The 14350-nt window shown below is 46.4% G+C and overlaps 1 protein-coding gene and 1 long non-coding RNA gene across 11 annotated transcripts in view; one reads left to right on the top strand and one right to left on the bottom strand.

Annotated features, from left to right (window-relative positions):
* Positions 1 to 8575, top strand: part of LOC308192903 — a 12454-nt gene extending 3879 nt beyond the window's left edge. Inside the window, exons 3-8 of one of the 9 annotated variants that reach the window (XR_013949199.1) lie at positions 1784 to 1867; positions 2000 to 2144; positions 6220 to 6351; positions 7335 to 7492; positions 7773 to 7985; positions 8115 to 8575. This is a non-coding gene — a long non-coding RNA (uncharacterized lncRNA). Of the gene's footprint in view, positions 1 to 1783; positions 2149 to 6219; positions 6461 to 7334; positions 7493 to 7772; positions 7986 to 8114 lie in introns of all 9 variants that reach the window. The other 8 variants (XR_013949200.1, XR_013949201.1, XR_013949202.1 and 5 more) reach the window with 8 other exon arrangements.
* Positions 2164 to 14350, bottom strand: PPIL6 (peptidylprolyl isomerase like 6). 2 transcript variants are annotated; one of them, XM_080586948.1, is made up of 8 exons: positions 9596 to 14350; positions 9245 to 9340; positions 8668 to 8856; positions 8123 to 8185; positions 7831 to 7978; positions 6701 to 6757; positions 4263 to 4398; positions 2166 to 2999 (listed from the first exon to the last, which is right to left on the bottom strand). In XM_080586948.1, the coding sequence occupies exons 1-8, from the start codon at positions 9683 to 9685 to the stop codon at positions 2888 to 2890; spliced, it is 891 nt and encodes a 296-aa protein (XP_080443074.1). In that variant the 5' UTR covers positions 9686 to 14350; the 3' UTR covers positions 2166 to 2887. The 2 variants fall into 2 exon arrangements, with proteins under 2 accessions (XP_080443075.1, XP_080443074.1); XM_080586949.1 differs by lacking the exon at positions 9245 to 9340 and having other exon boundaries at positions 2164 to 2999.

Below are 14350 nucleotides of genomic sequence, written 5' to 3'. Positions count from 1 at the left end.
AGGCACTGCGTTACTGGAAACGTACGCAAAGCACTTGGCAGAAATGGGTAAAGCCTAAGGGTCTGCAGATGTCCATGTTAGGGAAGCACATTTTAAATGTAGTAAATGCCTGGGAATCGCAGCAGATCGCCCTGCATCTGCTGGTGCTGGGCAAGACAATAATGACGGGGCTTTGAAGAGGTGCCAGGGGAGCTGACCGCAGTCTGGGATGGTGGCAATGAATAAAACAAAATGTAGCAGATAAACTGAAGGGAACATACGTTTGTTTCAATTTGCAAACATTTCTGTTTGTTTCAAAACTGTTATTTCACCTGTGTGGTTTTTGATGGGGAAAATCCAGCATCCAAATTGGTTTTGGGGTACTTCACACCATTACATATTGGTGCATTGTTGGATTCTGCAAAATGATTTTTTAACCTTTGTAATCTTTCAAAAATACTGCTAGTACTTTGACTCCTGTGCTCAGAGCCTGCTAACCTGAGCTAATCCTTGCGCAGAGAGGCGGGTAGGATTGCAAAACCTTCTGTGAAGGTGCGTCCGGATACAGCCCCATGGCACGTGCTTTGATTGAGGTGGATTGAGGTTATCAAGATGAACAAGAGTCTTCCTTTACTGTTTCACTGTTCATCGCCCAGAGCTCCTTAGGCGTATCCTACTTGCAGCAACTGGGGAACCAGGTCAGAAGGACACATTCTTTCTTTTAGGTGAGCTCCTCAGTACTGGATGAAGGATTTTGCCACAATTTTGCTGGCAGAGTGTCCTTCCTGACCAATGCGAATACAATAATTGTGGCTTGCTTGCAGGACCCTTATGCCTGAAATTCAAAACGTATCCTGTATGTCATGCATCCAGCTGCCGTACTTTCTGTCAGGGCTGTGACCTTTGGCACAGGATCAGCTTTCCAATGCCTGACGCGATCAGGTGCTTGTCTGCCCTGAGGGATCCTGAACATTGCCCGTCTGCAGAGCGCGAGCTCCCGTGCCCTGCCTGATGCTCTTAGGTCAGGTTGTTTGGACTCGAAGCACGCGCTGTGATTTCCTTTCAAATAAGAAGTCACAGAATTGTCCTTTTAAAATTTTCTTCTATAACCTGCAGAATTAAAATTACTTTTCTGACTCTCATCTTCAAATATTTAAATACAGTTTAAAGTCCTTGCAAGAAATATGAGCCACTAACCTGCATCCCAACACTGAGTTTTGAAGCCGTATCTTTTTACAGCATTTTTTCTACTGCTTATGAAATGTAATCTGTCAGGACATATATTGTTTTATGAAGAAAACACAACAGCATATTTTTGCCTTTGGCACAGAACTATGAAGTGAAAATAATTATTCTCTAGGCAGTTTAATTGATTTGAAATGTTCCTACAGAAGACTTGGTTCTTGTACAGTAGTCTGTGTATAGATTTCAGAACTCTTTAGAAAATAAAAGGAGAAAATGTGTTGACAGCTCCTTAGCTAGCTGAAGACATATAAATATATTTTAGGTTAAAGAATATTTTTGTTTTGTACCATAAATAAAGAAAAATCTGAATTCCCTTGCTAAAATTAAGATGTTTGTTATACTCCCTCAGAACATGTGGGATCGCTCTAGGTCTACGCCCTCTTAATGAATTAAGTTAAACTCTTGGTAAGCGATTTGTTAAATTCATCCCCATTTAGCAAAGAAACTTTGGCACATTGCTATTCCTGAAATCCACAGGCTTAAGCTCAGACAAAACTGGGCCTCTCCTAATGCTTTGCTAATTCCGCCTTTCCCATCTTACCCTGGCCCTGTTTTGCAGGTTTGAGTGGCTCACACAGAAAGCTCAGCCCAGGAGCAAAGGTCACTCCCCTGGTACAGCCTCTTCGTGCTGCTGGAAATAAAGGTGAGAGAACGGTAAGCTGACAGTGTCCGTGTGTCCCTGACACAGCTCGCAGCATTGCGTCTGCACCGCAGCCTTTATGACTGCTCCTTTCTTTGCATTTCTCAGGCACTTCCTTGTGGCCTCTCTTTCCAGGCTGCGTTTTCATTTTCTTCTTTTGGTGCTTCTCTGCCATCCTCTGCTGGAACCATCAGCGCCCAGGCTCTGCACCGTACACCAGAGACATCTTCCATGTATGCAGTCACCAACACCAGCAGTCGTGTATTAGATCTTTGCATCCGTAGGTAACCTTAACATTTCTTGTTGTGTGCTAACTTTATAAACAAGATTTTTCTCTGTTTTACTGGCAATAATAACTTTAAAACATTTTTGTTATTTGAGACCGTCTGTCAAAAACAATTACTTCAATCATAAGCTTATTTTAACATTTCTGGTTTTAGCCTGATGCAGCTCAACCTGATTTCAAGGGTTATTTCAAGGGATTTTAGTTAAGAGCAGTCAGTGAAGGATCAAATATACGGTATTCAGAGAGGCCTCAGTCCTGCAGACTTTTTTTTCTGCTTTCCTCTAAGAGATGTGAGTTACCACGTACGGGCTGCACCTGGTGTCAGAGCTGTGCTGGGCATTGGTGCCCCGAGGTGCGCTCTCTGCTGTGCGTGGAGGTTGCAGTGGAGGCAGAAGTTAGCCAAGACCGGTCAACTTTATCTGTCTGGGTGCGTACCCGTTTGTCTACCTGTATTTTAGCCACATGTGCATCTTACCATGTCTGCCTGTCACTGTATCATCACATTTTTACACCATTATTCATAAACTGCGGACTGGCACTGGAATATGTTCACAAGTCTTTCCCTACACTTGTGTAAAAGCGCTTTTAACAGCCTATAAACACTTTTTAAAGTAAGTCAAAATAACAATCCCAAAACATTCTCATGTACAAAGAAGTGGTTTTATTCTTATCTTAACTGAAAGCCTGAGCAGAAAACAGTGCTCTATCTTACTGCATGCAGGAAATCCAACTGTCGATCACGGCTGGAAGGTCCCACAGTCCAAAATTTTGCAGTCCACTGTAGGCCTTTCATTATACGTCGGTACAGCTTCCAGTCGCTGGAGAACCTCCGTGCCCTCAATCACTTGCCTGTGGTAGGGAAAAAGAGCAGCTCTGAGATGCGGTCACTGCCCGAGCGGCATCCTCTCTGCAACTGCTGCGGGGCCGTGACAGAACCAAGCAGGCTCTGCTTTTTCTTTGCCATGGGGTAACAAATACCACTGGTTCTTGCTTAAATGGTTGCCAATTGGTGTTGCAGGAGATAAGAAAATACTATGAGTTTGCACAGTTACATTTATTTCAAGAAATAAGCCTGGTACCCAGCTGCAAATTACTTTTGAGAAGAAAGAAGTAAAAAAAAAAATGTGCTAAATGTTGGAAGTGACAGTTATTGAAAGAGTCTCCAGGAGAAATACCTTTCATTTCCTCCCGTCGCAGTGCCAACCTGCACCCTGTGTTTTGCAACCTTTGCAGTTTTCAAGATCTTTTCAGAAAGTCTTAGATAAGCAAAAGAACAAATTATCCAGACTTTTCCTCTGTTTTCAAAGTGAGATGGCCAGAGGAGAAAATGTTTTCCAGTTTACATATACGTTAATTAAGAGCTTGTCCTGTAGAGATTAGCCTTGTAACAGGGGTCAGTTATGCTCAGGGATCCTGCACCTTCCAGATTACGCAGAGCTGGTGGCAAGGCAGGAACTCGAGGTAAACACCATGGATTAGAAATCTGTCCAGCCAGCCATCCCACTTGGTTTGTTCTCTGTAGGTCAGGCAGTCATGCTTTTCACATCCTCCCAAAATGCTATCCATAATGCAACTACATGGAAACCGCACTGTAGATTTCTCTCTCTCTGGCAATACATGCATATTTTACGTTCCTATGCCTAACAAGCTGCTCAGAGTAATTATCTTCCTTATTACATTTTGGAAATTGTAAAAATCCCACCAGGGCCAGCCCTGTGCATTAACCTACTGAAACAAGCATTTGCTCAAACAATTTCTCTCAGCTCCTGCGGGCAGAGCAGAGGCTGGAGGCTTTGCTCAACAACTCTGTGCCCGTCAGGGCACACCTTCAGCTGACACCAAGCTATGCAGGCACCGATTTGTAGCCTTCGTCCTTGAGAGCTGCCTTAGCTTTGCCATTGGGTTTTCCAGCTTGGTCAAGCCAGCCCAGGCCGGAGACATGGAGAGAGGGGGGTACCTCAAATCTGATGTATCCATCCTCCCCCAGGCCAGAGACATCCGTGTTGCAGCTGCCATAGGGACTTAGTGGACCTCCCTCCTGGGCAGCAATGTCCTGCAGAGCTAGGGCAACCTCCTGCACGCTGCAGCAGATGCAGACTCGTGCTTACATACCCAAAGGCCACGCACTTTTTGTCCAGGTAGGGAGCTGGCTGGAGGGTGATGTAGAACTGGGAGCCGTTGCTGTGGCGGCCCTTGTTGGCCATCCCGAGGACTCCTCTTCCCTTGTGACGGATGGAGAAGTTTTCATCTGGGAAAAGAGTTCAGGGATAAGAGGCAGCACTTGTGCTGCTTCCTTCCTCTGCTGCGCTTCACTTCCAGCTTCCATAACCTCCCGCTCCCATAACCTCCCACATCCTTCTTCCCCATTCACGCTTTTCCTTCTCCTTTTTCCCCAAAGGTCCCCCTCGTCAAGTCTCATGTGAATAAAGTCTGGTGTGAATCAATGTCCTTCCTAGAAAAAGCTTCCTGCTAATACTCAGTTTTCAAGCCAGTAAAGAAGCCAATGAAAAATACTCCTGGAAAAGCACTTTGGGTATTTCTGAATATTGGAAAAAGCACAGCGATGCCTCCGTCTCCCTGTTGTTGGTCTGTAACATCTCTGGCTGGAGGAGCTCAGGGCACCAAGCACTGTGCTTCCCTGGGGCTGCTTCAGATTATTCCCGCTGTCTGTGTGAGGAAGCTGCCAGGCAGAGGAGCAGCAGGGCAGGATCTCCACCTGCACCCCACCTGTCGTTCATCTGCATTAAGCACATCGCCACCTGGACCACAGCATGAAATCGTGGAGGATCTGGGGGAGCGTGGCTGGGGGCTCTGAGGGTGGCTTGAGCATCTGTGCCAGGAGGAGCCCGGCTGGGGAGGGATGTGCAGAAATAACTCAGGAGGGACAGCTGGGGATGGAGAGGTGACAGCGTAAGCAGAAGCCGTGCTTGTGTCTGGGGGATGGTGGCAAGGACTGGATGCTTCTTCCATGGACAGGAGCCCGGCGAGGAGGTGGGGAGCTTGGGAGCACTGATCCTGACCTCCTCCACTGCTCATCTCCTGCCTGGTCATTCCGAGTGGTCCAGGGCCCCATAAAACACTCAACAAGCTTGAAACTGTAAAAATGTTTAGATTTTAAAATTGATTTTTTTGATCATTTTTACTCTGTTTGAGTGCCCTTCTCAGAAGCTGATTCACAAAAATGGTAATTAAATGTTAACTGCAGAGTTACTCCCTGAATGCTGACTCGTGGTTCGCAGAATGACTTCAGCAGTCTAATTTTGGAGCGGGATGCTCTGCGCTACATGATGCTTCGATCCAAATGATTCTCTGTAATTACCTCAGTGCTTTGAGCTCATTACGGTAAAACGTAGCCGCGTCCCTTTAATTTCAGCAAGCGTTGCAGTGAATGGAGGTGTGCCAAGTGCCCGGTTTCACAGAACAGAGTTTCGCCATCTGACAAAGGCATCTGTCACTGTTTGCAGATATCGAAGATATTTGTCCTCTGTCCTCTGTGTAAATAGGGTGGCTGGAAGTACTTGGAAAGCAATCTAAGCCTTAAAATAGACAGGCGTACCCGAGTGAACACCTTGCTGGAGGATGAAAAGCAATGGGCAACTTTTAAATGTTAAGGAGAAGGAGCAGGGCTCTGGGCAGTGGTGGTCAAACCCGCCAGGCTTCCCACTTGCAGCCTGCTTTGGCTCAGTCCATGGCCTTGAGTTGAAAGTGGGCTCTTCATTGCCTTTGAAAATAAAGTTTTCAGCTACTCTTGGCACTTCTGATCTCACTGTTGGCTGCTGCCCAGCCTGCTCGAATATAACATTGGTTTTGTCATTGGCAGAAAGCAAGCTTTTACATAAGAGAACATAAATCATTTTCAGAAGCGCTTTAACTACCCTAAAACATCTTTACAGGTAGCATTTAATCCAAACGGAGCATCCCAAACGCCTATGTCAATTATATGGGTGGTTTTTCTTAAATACTGCACATCATAATGTTCTTTTTTCTTTACATCTTATTACTTTCTATCAGCATGGGGAGACATTTATTGTTAAACTCGCTCATGCCTGTCATTCCGCGACTTTCACAGCTTTATGGACCTTCTTCACGTAGTCGGATTCAGAAGTAACTCTGCGTCCAACCACAGTCACAGAACCGACAGCAGTGCTGCCTGCGGTGTGCCCAAGCCTTGAAAGCTGCCTGAGGCCCAGGAAATCTGGAGGTAAAGTCAGCTCACTTCCATTACTTTAAACACATGTGAACAAGTGGTATCAGCAGCCTGGAGATCTGCAGCTAACCCACATCTACACATCTAATGTCCTTCCACAAGGGTGAGTATTCATGGTTTGAAGTGGGCAGGCGGGTGAACCTGAGCCCTAATTTTGTCAGGGAAAGGGGACAGGTGGAGCTGAGCACCCAGCATCAGAGGAGGGGGCCAAGACTTCAAGTCAGCGCCTAAAACAAACTCTCACTGAAAAAAAAAAATCAAATTATTTCCTCCGGGGAAATGAAACAATGTGATTTTTGCTTAAATTTGCCATTTGCACAGTCAGGTAATTAAGGAAACATACCTTCAAAGGTGGGACCATAGATTGACTCTCCTCCATCTCCTTTCCCAGTGACTATGTCTGTAGGGCAGACAAAAGTAGCAGTCAGAGGCCACGTGTATCACAGGCAGGATTCGGGGTTGTCTGAGCAGCTCCAGCAGAGCTCGGAGACATGGGTTCCGTATCTGCCGGGGAAACAACTGCACAGACCTTTCTCTTTTAGTACCGACATTTTAACAGACTTTTGGGAAGAACTTTACATGAGTCACTGCATCAGCTGAGGATGGGACAGGCTGGGAGAAGGGCGTCTCTCAGAGAGTATGGGGTTAGAACAAAAAAGGAGGAAAAGGCATCTGTGATGCTACAGCAGGTTAAGGCTGCTAACTTGCTTGAGAAAGAAGGTATGGTAAAAGAGAAATTCCCATTGGAACAGATTTCTGATGGGTGCAACAGCAATCTTAGGTTGTTTTTGTGGAGTACATAGATACCTGCTTAGATGCTTGTGGAACGTACAAAGTGCATCTTCAAAGTATAAACTTAAAATGGATTTGAGCACTCGTGTTTAGAGTAAGCAAGGCAAACACAGGAAAGAAATACAGGTAGGTAAGGGAGATGAAAGACCAAAGGGGAGTAACGAAGGCAACATCTCCTGATACAGCTCACTATCTGATCCTCCCTTGGGGTGTTGGACAAGCTGAGTGATGAGATGTTCGTGGTGCCTTTCTTCTCAGCACACAGTGCCAGACTCCAGGCTCTGGAGCTCGAGAAGCTCACCAACACGTCTGGCACGGCTCTGAGCCTTGGCTAAATGCCTCCGTAAGTTAATCTCTCCATAAAACAAGTAACATGTTTTCCTGTGTATATTCTTTGTGTTTTAATGTTTCGATTAGTTTCCTAAGTACTTAACCAAAGATATTTTGAAAAAGTCTTGGATAATTAAAAGAACAAATTATCTATGCTTTTTATCTATTTAGAAAGTGAGATTGCTAAAAAAGATGCTTTCCATTTTTCCTGTGTATTGATTAAGAGCTTGTCCTGCAGAGATTGGCTTTTCCATTGTGTTTGGTTATGTCTTCTTGGGCTGTAACCCATGCAGATCATCCCATCCCACTTCTGCTGTGACCCAGATTTATTCAGGCCGTTTGGAAGCGCACCTCCTCCTTGGATCCACCCGTTTTTTACCAGCCGATGAAAACAGGAATTTTTGTAAGTCAGCTCTCGACCACTGCAAGGAGACTTCACTCCTCCAACACACAGAGCACGGAAATTCTCACAGGTTTTGGGGCACGCATCAGAAAAGAGCTGCAAAGTGAGTGTGAAAAGAGAAACATGAAATTCATAACTGACATCAACTGGTCAGATTTTGTTCCCGCCTCCTTTGACAAGTGAAACCACAACATTTGGTATCTTTGCTCTTTGCTTTTGTTGTTCTTCACAGCAACATACCTCAAACAGAAGTGTCCCGACGGGCTGCTCACCAATGGCTATGTCCAGGTACACAAACACGTGCTGTTTGGATGCGAAAAACAAATCCAGTGAGATGAAGGCCAGCTTTCAGTGCAGCCCTCACTTTCTAACACAGCTCAGCACCCAGCAGCCCAGTGCGAGCCATCTCAGCAGATGTCTGCGGGATTGCTGGTACAGAACAGTATTTCTATTGCTTTGTTTAAACAATCAAAAAAGTAGAGGACGTTTCACTCTATTCTGGGCAGAAATAACCCTAGCAGTGTGCTAAAGCGAACTCCTGGGCAGGGCCCGCTTCTTCGCCTTGCACTTGTCCACACGCCTGTCGCAGCCTGTACGGTAAGGGCAGGACAAATGAATCAGCAGGAATGCCCGTCCCCTCACCCCACCAAAAGGCACATTTCTTGCTCTGTGCCCTCTGTTCTCAAGTCTGCGTGGAATCAGTGCGGCATCCTCTGCGTTTTGTCTGGTAACAAGTACAGCTGGCTGCACACCTCACACTCTTCTTGTAAAACCGCGTTACTTGCCTGGCTGTTCTTCAGGCGCTTGGTGTAGAAATCCTCAGAGATGGCTTGATAAAGCGCCTCGGGCTTAAAATCGCGGTAGTCCCACTGGCGGAGAGCCCACCTGAGCAGCTCCTTCTCGTCCCCCAGCAGCCGCCCGTCAACGAAGCACATCACGCGGGAGGCGTACGCCCACACCTCACCTCGCAGTTCCTGCGTTGCAGAGGGGTTAAAGCCTCAAGGAATTATTTCCACATTGAGTGAAGGAGCGACAGGTAACACCACACCACTGCATGGGTGGCCTGTGCTATTTTTTATGCTTTATCTTTTTTTAAAACCACAAATCTGGCCAACTCAAAGTTGGTGAGGTGCGCTGATGTTGCACACAGCTCAGGGTCTGCTGCCTGCGTGCTCCTCTGCCCTCGTCCCCCAGGGATTTCCCCAGGGCCACCCAGCACCTTCTGAGCAGCACTCACAGACATAGCCAAGCCTTGAGGGCCCTGCTTATCTTACCGGCCAGAAGTTGTCAAACAAGTGGCCCACGAGCCAAGACCTACTCTCAATTATAGAGGCGCAGGTATCTGTTAGTAATGAGAGTTACCTTCTTCTTCTCCTGTAAATATTCATGCCATGCAAATTCTAATAAAGGACATATTACAGGATCCGCAAACTTGCTTGGAAACTTCAGCTTCAGCGCCTAGATTTTCCAGATAAGGGAAAAAAAAAATACTTACGAGCAGTTTAATACCCCTCCGCCCTGTCCTGTCCCAGCTAGTACTTCCCTAATCACCTGCAGCCTCCGCCACGTGTTAATCCAGTTACCGCACCGCTCCCCTCCTGCCTTTGGCACCTGCAGAGGCAGGCACCCGGCACCTGCCGTAGCGCGCACATCGCTCTGAACGCCTGCTCGCGGATGTTGTGGGGTTTATTTCTACCACTCCCCGCTGCTCACCTCAGCTGCGCACTTGGCCACGTGGAAAGCCGGGTCCCGGAGCAGCCCCGTCACCGCCACCGCCACCACCGGCAGCCGCCCGCGGTCCATGGCGCCCCTTCGTCAACAGAGCCCGGTGCCACGGCAACCCGGCCACGCGCCTCCTGCTGCGGGTACGGCTTGTCTGGAGCACGCGTGCATCGCACGTAACCATACAGAAAGTTAAGGAGTTCTCCGACTTCTCTTTTCACCGGGGAGGAAGGGAAAGCAGACTGCATGCAGCGCGTGTGGCAGGGCCGGGAGCTGGATCATTTTAAAAGAAATACCCCAGGGGTGAGGAGCCTTTTTCTGATGGCCGCTGGGAGCAGGTGCCCAGCAAAAAGTGCAAGAGGAAGCAAACATGGCAGTGGTGCTTCCCCACTACCCTCCCAGCCTGCGCTCAGCTGCTGCTCACGGCTTTTGTGGTACCTCAGTGTTCAACTCCTTTTGGTGCATCTTTTTCATGTGAATTTGTTTGCTTTTTGGCCAAGTGCAGAAATCTGGCACCCGCAAATTCCCATGACAGTGAGATTTACAGCTCAAGAACACCCTGGGTAAAGGAAGCTCCCCCCAGCTCTTTGCGTGATGCACGCTGTGGTGACATGATGGGACGTTGTTCCCCGTGGTGAATGCAGCCCAGCACGGTGACAAAGCAGTTCTGGAGGGGTCGCAGCTATCACAGCAAAGCTTTCTGCCACCCCAGCGGATTTGCTCACTTTCTGCTACAAAAGCGGCTTTGTGGGATGGCTGCGGGTTCAGCGAGGGTCGCAGCCAGCTCACCTGTGTCAGATCACTTCGCTTACAGTCTCTGAGCAATGTGGATATTAGCGGGCACTCTTATTAGACAGGACAAAACTTGATGCTGTGTAAGGTCAGAGATTCACGGCATTGCAGAACAACAGAACAGCCTGCACGTCCCCAGAGGAAATTCATCCTCAGCATGTCAAAATCCGACTACCGATAAGACAGCTGTAATTTTCGTGCAGAAAAAAACACCATGACAGAACAAACCTATGTTAAACACAACAAAGAATTATATTCGTTTCTTGTCTTAGTAACAATGCACGTTTGTATTTACTTTTTTTTTGGAATTGTATATCCCAGTGGCTTCATGAAGTGCTACACTTGTACATAACCCCAGGGGCAGAACCACAAAAGCCTGGAGCCTCGCAGCTGGGTAGTTCTGAACCACTCGGGGAGCTTCCCAGAAGTTAAGCCTGTTTGCAAACTGGGGCCCATTCTTACAGAGAGAGTTATTGCACACCTTTTTCTTTTCTTTTCACGTTTTTTTTCTTAATTTTCATTTAGGTGTGACAAACGCATTTTTCAATGCACTGACTTGAAGCTTCATCACAAGTCATTTTTGCTGTGCTCACTACTTTTACTGCGTGATGTAGTTTAGCACAGAGATAATGCTGTGGGAAATAAATCATGTCTCCACTAGAAAAAAAAAAAAAGCACTTTCGACATATTAAAATCCCATCAGAGACGAGGCAGTTTTAATTTGTGTACACACAAGGGGTGGCAGAGAACAAGCCTAGGCGTGACTCTGGCTAACCACAACCAGCCGGCACATTAAACTCCAGCTACTTTTTCAACACTGTGGCTGAACGAAGGTCAGGAAAGCCCTTTTCCTCCTCTCCAGGCTGCCACAGGCTCTGCAGCTTGTGACAAGCAGAGCCTAATTTTAGTAGCATGACCATATGGCTTCTGCTCCGGCCAGAAAATTATATAGCAGCCTTATAGAAATTCATTTTTCTTAAATAAATATATATATATATATATACACATACACACACACATATAGCTTGTTCTTTTTCACTGATAATTTCTAGGTGTGCAAATTCTTACTGCCGTTGTGGGCAAGAAGGAATTAACTACAAACCTGCTGCTAATAGTCAGCTATAGCCAATGAAAACCAATAGCCAAAGAAAAAAATGCAGCACGAAAAAAAACAAACCAGCAGTTAACCACAGCAGCACAATATTTTTAGCTGTGCAGGACCGTTTTCTGAAAATTTATGTTGGGCTTTTTTAAAAGAGAGAACCGGCCAAGAGTCACAGATTACTTGCTGTCTCTATCCATTCCTTATTTTATTTCTCCCCTTCCTTTCATATCCCTTTGTACTTCAGGTACACAAAAATCTACTGAGCAGGTTGCCAATTACCGAAATCATTAATTATCAAAATGCTAAGCTGGATGCCTGTTTTTCTTTTCAGCCTTTCTGTTACCCACATATGACAATCTGAAACTGTTTTGCAGGCTTAGTCACAGTACTTAAAAGGGTGTAGATGGTTTGCGGGTGCTAAGAGTTTGCTGGAGGTGTGCTCGCCCAGCTCAGTGCAGGCCGACGTACAGCACTGCCATCATTTCTGAGAGAGGATTACAGTGAAGGAAAGCATGGCAAGCACAAGCAGTTGTACAGTATGTTTAAAAGATGATACTGAAGCCCTTTCAAAAGGCTTGCAGCTGATGTTCTTGGAAACATGAAGTGCTTTGAAACATGTACACGTGCCCTGACACATGAGCCCCAAGAGTTTTCCTTCTGCGTGATGCTCGGAGGGTTTGCCCTCACCAAACCTCTCCACCTGCTGCCCCTGCTGCCATTTCAGTTCCTTTCAGTCCAAGATAGCAGCCAAGAGAGGCCGAGAAAGAGAACAGAAAGTCAGGCTGGATTAATGTAAATTGGGGCAGCCCAATGCCTACAGCACCGCCCAGCAGGAAGAATAATGGTGCGCTTGTTAAAGATGCAAACGCCAAAGAACTTCACAGCAAATACCCGGAGAGGAAACGCTGTCCAGCTCATCTGCTGAAGGTGCCGAACCACAACAGACAGGGCTGTGGTGGCTGTCAGGAGGGGCAACACTGCTGCTGCGTGCCGGCTCCTTTCTGATAGATCTCTGTGCAGGGACAATGCAGCTGTTGGTCACCCAGCGGTCAAAGCAAACAGGTGGGAGGCTTCAAAAGTCTTCCTACTGCGAGAGAATGATGGACAGATTCGGCTGAGGAAACAAGGAAGACCTCTAAGGAAGCTTAGTCTTCCAGGTGGAAGGCAGGAGCTGACATAATCAAAAAATTTAAAGCAAACCCAAGGGGGAAATGTGATTTTGAAGATGACGATATACTCACTAATGGGCTGTCCACAGACTGAATTTCTCCAACAACTGACTGCTGCAGGAATGACCCCTGAACACTTCTGAGATCTGGTCCCCTTCGGGAACGCAAAGACACCAGGCTACAACTATGGATGTTAGAAAAACCTGCAGGACACACCAGGGCGTTCCTAACTAAAGCAAAACTCTGCATCCAGCTATTCCAAAGATACTTTCCATTAGGTAGTATTAAAATATTAGCCAGAAAATAGCAGTAAGCATACTACAGTGAGACGCTGGATCACCTAGAATATGCTTGGATGTTTTTTTCCATGGGGAAGAACTGCTTGGGCCAGAGATGAACGGTGGTCCAGCTGTTGTCCAAAACCATTCGTTTTTCACCATCTTTATGGAAGATCTGAAAAGGGATGAAGCATACAGGTCTCTGGTAGCTCGCAGAACTGCAGGTCTGTGAGCAGCAGCCTCTTTAATCCTCTGAAGGAGGCACTTCCCCACTCAGTCTGCCTCTCGCGGGGAGACAGAAAGCACTCACTGGGGCATCAGGTAAGGGATTAGGAACTAATCCCATACTAGCCTTCATTGAAGGTGAAGTGGGGAAAGATTTAAACAAACGAACAAGAACCAACACACAACAAAACAACAGCAGCAGCACAATAGGCTAGATCCTAGCAAACACCAGCCATGGCCTGACCGTGATGCCTAACTAGTTCAGAGCGTGAAACAAACATTTTACTAATGGATGCGAGCCGATCTCTTCCCTGAACAACTGGCAAGGTTGATGCCAGGCTCAGCATCCCCAGCTTTAATGGAATAAACATTCAGGTTGCAGGAGTGCGTGAGGAGGTAATCATCGCCTCTTGCCCTGAGACACCAAGAGGCAGTTGCTGTAAAACCCCTGGTGGCGCCTCTGAGCACAGCAGAGAGCATAAAACAAGTGTAAAAAATACGTCTGATCCACAGCGACAGCGTCCCGGCTTCTAGACGCAGAACTGCATATGCTGTAAACTTCAGATTGCTGAGGTCGAATGTTATTTACAGCTAAACCACGGGCATCATTGGCAAGCAGCGTAAGCACACACACAATAGCCAAGTACCTACTTCAACACAACGTGTTTGCTCTACCCCATAGGAGTTTGTTTAAATTTTCACTTGGCGAATCAGCCAAAATCTTCAGGAAAAAAAAGCTGGTATTTCATTAACTTGCATTTGGAAGAATAGTAAAATTATTTTAGGGGTCACACACACTGAGTAATTTACAAATAGAGTGGCATAAACATACAACTGCGTTAATCACTAACAAAAACGGATCTTTCAATAGTCTACTTATTTTCCTACTTTCACGTCCAAAATCCTAATCTCATTTTAACACAGTAAGCAATGAGATGAATTTGCTAAGGTTATCTTGCGTGAGGAAGTGAGAAGCTAATGTGCTTATTGGCTAGGGAGGAAAGGTATTTAGAGAGCTGCTTCGAAGCATAGTTTTAGGGGCACGCATTTTTTGCTGAATAGTTCTTGGTGACAGCTGGACTGACAAGCAAAGCTGCAGGGGTTTCCTTTAAAACTCAAAGCAATTTTAGGCTTCAGTTGTAGCCTTAAAAATGCACACACAGAATAGAGATTGATT

The sequence above is a fragment of the Anser brachyrhynchus genome (assembly GCF_964034855.1).
Source record: "Anser brachyrhynchus genome assembly, chromosome: 3".
Taxonomy (NCBI): Eukaryota; Metazoa; Chordata; class Aves; order Anseriformes; family Anatidae; genus Anser; species Anser brachyrhynchus.
The sequence above is the reverse complement of the archived record's forward strand: the minus strand, read 5'-3'. Positions and strand labels throughout refer to the sequence as shown.

Bases quoted from the DNA above. Each gene is read 5' to 3' on its own strand.
- PPIL6 (XM_080586948.1), bottom strand. From the start codon at position 9,685: ATGGACCGCGGGCGGCTGCCGGTGGTGGCGGTGGCGGTGACGGGGCTG. The intron at 9,341-9,595 runs GTGAGCAGCGGG...TGGAAAATCTAG, and splicing joins TGGCCAAGTGCGCAGCTGAG to GCGCTGAAGCTGAAGTTTCC. The intron at 8,186-8,667 runs GCAAGTAACGCG...GCATCCAAACAG, and splicing joins AGCGCCTGAAGAACAGCCAG to CACGTGTTTGTGTACCTGGA.